Genomic DNA, 5,630 nt, shown 5'->3' with positions numbered 1-5,630 from the left:
GGGGGTACCCCCTCCCCCCATTAGGATTTTGTTTTGCTGGACTTAAGACCGGGAGGACCACTAAGACCCTCCCCGACAAGGGGAACGCGGGGTTTTGAATTTAGATAGAATAAAATGGATTTTTCTTAAATTTCCATTTTTCAATTTGATACCCGGACCTAAATCGGTTAACCTCACGTAAAAATTAATAGCTAGGTAGGGACGACTAGATAAAAAATGAAATTTCGAGTAGGTGCTACTTTTTCCAGGTTTTTCAGCCCTAGCTCCGGCGTTTTCCCTGAAGTTAACTTCTTTAGGGCTTTATACTCAAGGAGGACATTTGTGCGCATCCGTCAGTTTTGGTTTCAAAGCGCTAGGTCGATTGGTTGACGAGTGGGGGTCGCCAAATGTGGGGAAATTCTGGTTTTTTGTTTATTTTTCAGTTTTTCCACTCTAGCTCCTCCGTTTTTCGTGAGGTTATATGGTTTAGGATTTTTTATCGACGGAAAACCGTTAGCCGGATCGATTGGTACTGGTTTGGGGTGTATCCGACTTATGGTTCGGTAGTTACGATTTTTTATGTGTCTTTGGATTTGTAATATGTGTTAGTATAACGGCTTCCGTATGTTTTTTCTTTTCGAAAATCAGGTTTCTCACCAGCTTGCTGCCACGGAGCTACGTAGCGTTATTTCGTATACGGCTATCGGTCTTGGTCGACAATGTACATAACAAACTAAAATGTATGCCCCCCTTTTTTTATTTAATCATATCTCTGCAGGGTTTTAATTCGGGTGCACAGTTTTATGATGATTAGGCTTAAGAACTTGTAGCTCAAAAAATAGCCAAATATGCATGCAATATGCACCAAAAAATGGCCAAATATGCCCTAAAATATTTAACTAAAAATAACCGTATATGTACTATGATATAGCCCCCAAAAAATTAGGTATAACAAATATGTGGTAAAATTAAATATTTATTTTATTAGAATATATATTATATACTAGCTGAACCCGTGCACTTCGTTGCCCATTAAGTGTACCAACTATATGTGACTCAAACTTTGTTCAATTCGTTATTTAATATTCGGTGTATGGGTTTCAAAATTAATATTAACTTTTCCGTTGCCCGGAATAAAAATTCTGATTCGCAGCAGTACATTATCATGTAGGCAATCTACCTACGGTAGATCACGGACCCCGTGCTGTATGTACGTTAGTGTATGATTTAACTCTAAAGTATCAAAGTTATACCAAGTTTGTCGTATTCTACCTTTGGTGGATAATCAAATAATACAAAATCCTAACCTAACATAACTACTAATATCAGATGAATAAAAAAAACCAAATTTAACCATTCCAAAGTAGTATGTCTTCTTTCCAGAGGTTTAATCTACACACAAACATTCATACCAAGCTGAACCCGTGCACTCAGTTGTCCGTAAAAAATTGCAACTTTAAAAAAATTATGATTGTTCAACTGTTTTTGAGTGTAACTTGCTGCAATGTCAAATAATTTGATTAGGTGCTACCTTGTACCTTATCTGCCCAAATAACCAATGGAAACCAATAATAAATAAATACTAATTTCTACTCAAGACTGTAACCAATGGCAACTATTTAAAAAATAAATAAAAATAAAATTTCCAATTTCTATCGTGAACCTCAAGATCCCTGTTTGAGTACGTCTTTAAAATGCGAATTTCGAAAAATCCTTTCTTAGTGCGCCTATACATAGTAATAAGTACATATTTTACAGAAAATTTCATATCCATAGCTTCAGCAGTTCCGGCTAGGCGATGATGAATCACCCAAGAAAATTCTTTTTATATATACAGATTAATGTGTTATTACTTGAATTGAAAATTATATAATTGTATTATAAATTGTCCGTGTCTTCCGATCCTAAAGTAACAATAAAATAATGTTTAAACATTAAAATGTTTTAATTATTATTATTTTATTAATTTCTTTACCTTTAAAATTACACTGCACAATTAGATATTTTTTGATGTTTTCAAACGTGATCTTCGACGATTACTTAACAGTAAATTTGTATACATGGAAAAACTTCTTTCAACATCTACAGACGACATTGGAGCATACATAGAACAAACCAGATCATTACTTGTCAAGTCTTCAGGCAATCCTTCCATATTTTTAACTTCGCCGCTTAAGATTTTTGAAATTTTTAATAAAGCTTTGTAAATAGGATTTTTTTTCTAAAACGTCATATAACTTCTTTATGACTGCTTTTCCTTTTGTAAATTTTAAGTCAACTATTTTATTTTTCGCATCTTCAACCGTTTTTAATGAATCGTTATAATTGTATGCCTTTCTTTTCCAAAAATGTTATAGATTTGGGTAAAAACCCGAAATTCGATTTAATAAATGCTAAGTTACACTGTAGGTTATTCTTTTCCAAATACTTTTTGGCTGTCTTAATTAAAGCGGCATCATCGCTTTCGAATGTTTTTATAACTGTCTGAATTTTCTCTAAATGTTCGCAATATTATATGGTAGCATTTATCCAAGTTACCCATCTTGTTAGGTTAGGTTCAGATGGTTTACACTTTTTTCACTGAAGATACTACATTATCTACTTCCGAAAATTCGTCACGAGCTTTTACAGCAAGCCTGTGAAATGCATGTGCAAGGCAGATAAAATGAATAACTTTTGAATAAAGTGTTTGTATAGCTTTACCCACCTTAATCATATAAGGGGCTGCATCGCTTACAAACAATAAAACATTGTCATGTTCGACTCCTTCAGGCCACAATATACAGGCTTTATCAAATAATTTGAATATTGTTGAATGGTTAGTTTTGTCAAGTTCCTCGGAATGCAATAAAAATATTTGACCGGCATTATCAATTTCTAATGTAATAATAATAATAATATTTGCTACAAAACGACCAGTGGCGTCCGTAGTTTCATCAATTGATGAAACCCAGATTCGTTTTCCGTTTACAATCGCCCTAACTTTGAGAATAGTCTCTTGGTAAATATCGTCAACGTAACCTTTATGAAGTGTTGTTTCACTAGGTATATCTTCATTCGTGTGTTTTTCTAAAAACCATTTAAATTCGTTGTTTGATAATTTATTTAGGGGAATATTTGACGACAGCAAAGCCTTGCACAAATCTTTGTTGAAATTATTCTTTTTACCTAGGTTGGTGTTTAAAACAAACTGCTGGTTTACCTTATTTATTTTATTTTCTTCCCGTTTAACTGCTCTATTATGCTTATCAGTCCTTAGATGCTGAACAACATTGAAACGTTTGTCACTTCCAACTTTTATTTCACAAAATTTTTGTGAAAATGTGTCTTTAAATTCTAAAACATAACTTTATAACTTTGACTTTTATACATTCGGCATAAGTTTTTCCACTCTAGCTCCTCCGTTTTCCGTTAGTTAACTGTTTTGGGATTTTCTATCGACGGGGGACCGTGAGCTGGGTCGATGGATATCGGTTTCGTGTCTATTCGACTTACGGTTCGAGAGTTAAGATTTTTCTCATGTAATTTTTGGAAATGTAATATTTTTTGTAAATTATTTTGCAATGATGGTGCTGTTCTGTAATTTTTGGTAAGTATTAGGGGAGAGAGGTCTACAGTGAGACATGTTCATCAGTGAGACAAGTGAAACGCTTGATATTTGGAGATTATGTTTTAAATTGTTACCTCCAACGGTTAAACGTGTTTTCATTGGCCTCCGATATGCTTGTAATTATAAATTAATTTTTCAGTGGAATGTTGTAACTTTTTTGGACTCAAAAAGCCGTTCGATGGTACCCCAAAGTTGGCTTGTTAAAAATGCAGGATCTGTTGTTAGACGCAAATGTGCCAAAATATGAAGTTACTAACAATATGATAATAAAATATCAAAGACTCTCTGAAGACTGGTTAGAGTATGATGTAAAAATTGTTGGTTTACCTTATGGTGAGACAAATTTATCATTTGCATATTAAGTATTATCGTAATTAGATAGTTAGTTATAATTGCAATAAGATCAGATAAGTGTAGGTATACCAACATTTAAATTAAACTGTATTTGTACTTATTTAATTTCATTGATATTTCAAAGATTCTTATGAAGATGCTCTTGCTAGTGAACATTTATTAATTAATGAATCCTCGTCAGAGGCTGAACGAATACAATCATGTAGTATTAAAAAACAAAAAGAAATCAAAAGGCCAATATGCTAAAAAAAAGTCAGTGTGAATTAGAATATAATATCGATACAATGATGAGTGGTTAGTAAAGTTCCTATTTCATTTAAATAAATTGTTATTATACCTATTAAATAAATATAAGCATATTGATAAGAAATTACTTTGATCACCAATGAAAAAAAAAATATTAATTGTTTATAATTCATAGTATATTGGTGTATTATTAATTATTATACATATACCAGATACCTACAATTATATAACACTTTATAATTGAAAAAATTACGAATGTACAGCTACTACAATTTTTACAGTCTACTTCATAAATATTTGAACTGTATAAATGTATATACAATATAGGTATAGTGTTCGACTCAATATGATCTAGTATTTTCAAAATATTGAATAAAAAAAATCTGTTAGTCAATAAATTCAGGGTTTCTAGTATTGGGAAATAAAAATATTACAACGGAGACAATACTGCACGGTCTTGGCTAGATATTATATTCGTGATATTGTGATAAAATCTATTCGCGAGCATAGTGTTTCTTGTTACGGTCGTACAGCAACAATAACTCGGGTCTAGCGTTTTTTTCCTGACATCGAGGACCAAACTTGGCACAAAATTGGATCAATATTTTGAAGTTGCGTTAATTGTCACACGAGGTATTTAAAATTCTGTGCGACAAAAGTCTAGGCCACGGTTTTAACGCACAGCATTTGAAACACCCCGTATACAAGAGCATTGTTTAAATCACGAAAAGACCACGGGTCGTAGCTGTACATACGTATTATTTTCACGAATAGGTAGGTACATAATATTTTATTCTTTGCCTGAAAACAAATTCGTGACTACTTTATTATAATCACAGTTGCCCTTCGGTATCACCACAAATTGTTAGATAACGTCATTATATGAAAATGTTCAATATAGGTACTTACTTATGGCTGACACATAACCACAGAATAAATAACTGACGATTTTTGTCCAAAGATTTGAATCTGAAATGTAAAATCAGGTTAAATTACGTGATACCACAACGAGTCCGCGGTCACAGATATAAATTATAGGTATTACGCTTGCGCGCACACATTATTTGCAACCAGGCTTCTTATTCACTCGTCAAACTCGTGACCATATTATTAATAAAAGTGTGCTTCTTTATCGCCACATATTGTTTGAAAATATTATATTAAAATGTTCAATAGGTACTTACATGAAGCTTTTCCCATTAGGTTCGAAAACATCGAAAAATAATTAAACATGATTAAATCTTTAAGACAATAATCGAATATTCTATTACAATAATCAAATGAGTATCAAATGATTACCTCGATTTGCATTCTGACAAAATATTCTTTTTTTCCACAACATGTACGAGGGATCGATCTACGCATATTTTTAATATTGTATTTAGTTAATTAAATATTTAAGTTGGAAATTCTGATTTTTTTTTAATTTTTCACAATTCTT

The 5,630-nt window shown here is 32.2% G+C and overlaps 1 protein-coding gene across 1 annotated transcript in view; it reads right to left on the bottom strand.

Moving 5' to 3' along the window:
• LOC100569726 overlaps positions 1-2,134 on the bottom strand; it is a 7,642-nt gene extending 5,508 nt beyond the window's left edge. Inside the window, exon 1 of the mRNA XM_008186890.1 lies at positions 2,040-2,134. Within this exon, the coding sequence (XP_008185112.1) occupies positions 2,040-2,134 (95 nt within the window). The remainder of the gene's footprint in view (positions 1-2,039) is intronic.
• Positions 2,135-5,630: the final 3,496 nt, after the last annotated feature.

The sequence above is a fragment of the Acyrthosiphon pisum genome, chromosome A2, assembly GCF_005508785.2.
Source record: "Acyrthosiphon pisum isolate AL4f chromosome A2, pea_aphid_22Mar2018_4r6ur, whole genome shotgun sequence".
Lineage (NCBI taxonomy): Eukaryota > Metazoa > Arthropoda > Insecta > Hemiptera > Aphididae > Acyrthosiphon > Acyrthosiphon pisum.
This window is presented reverse-complemented; position numbering and strand designations above follow the sequence as displayed.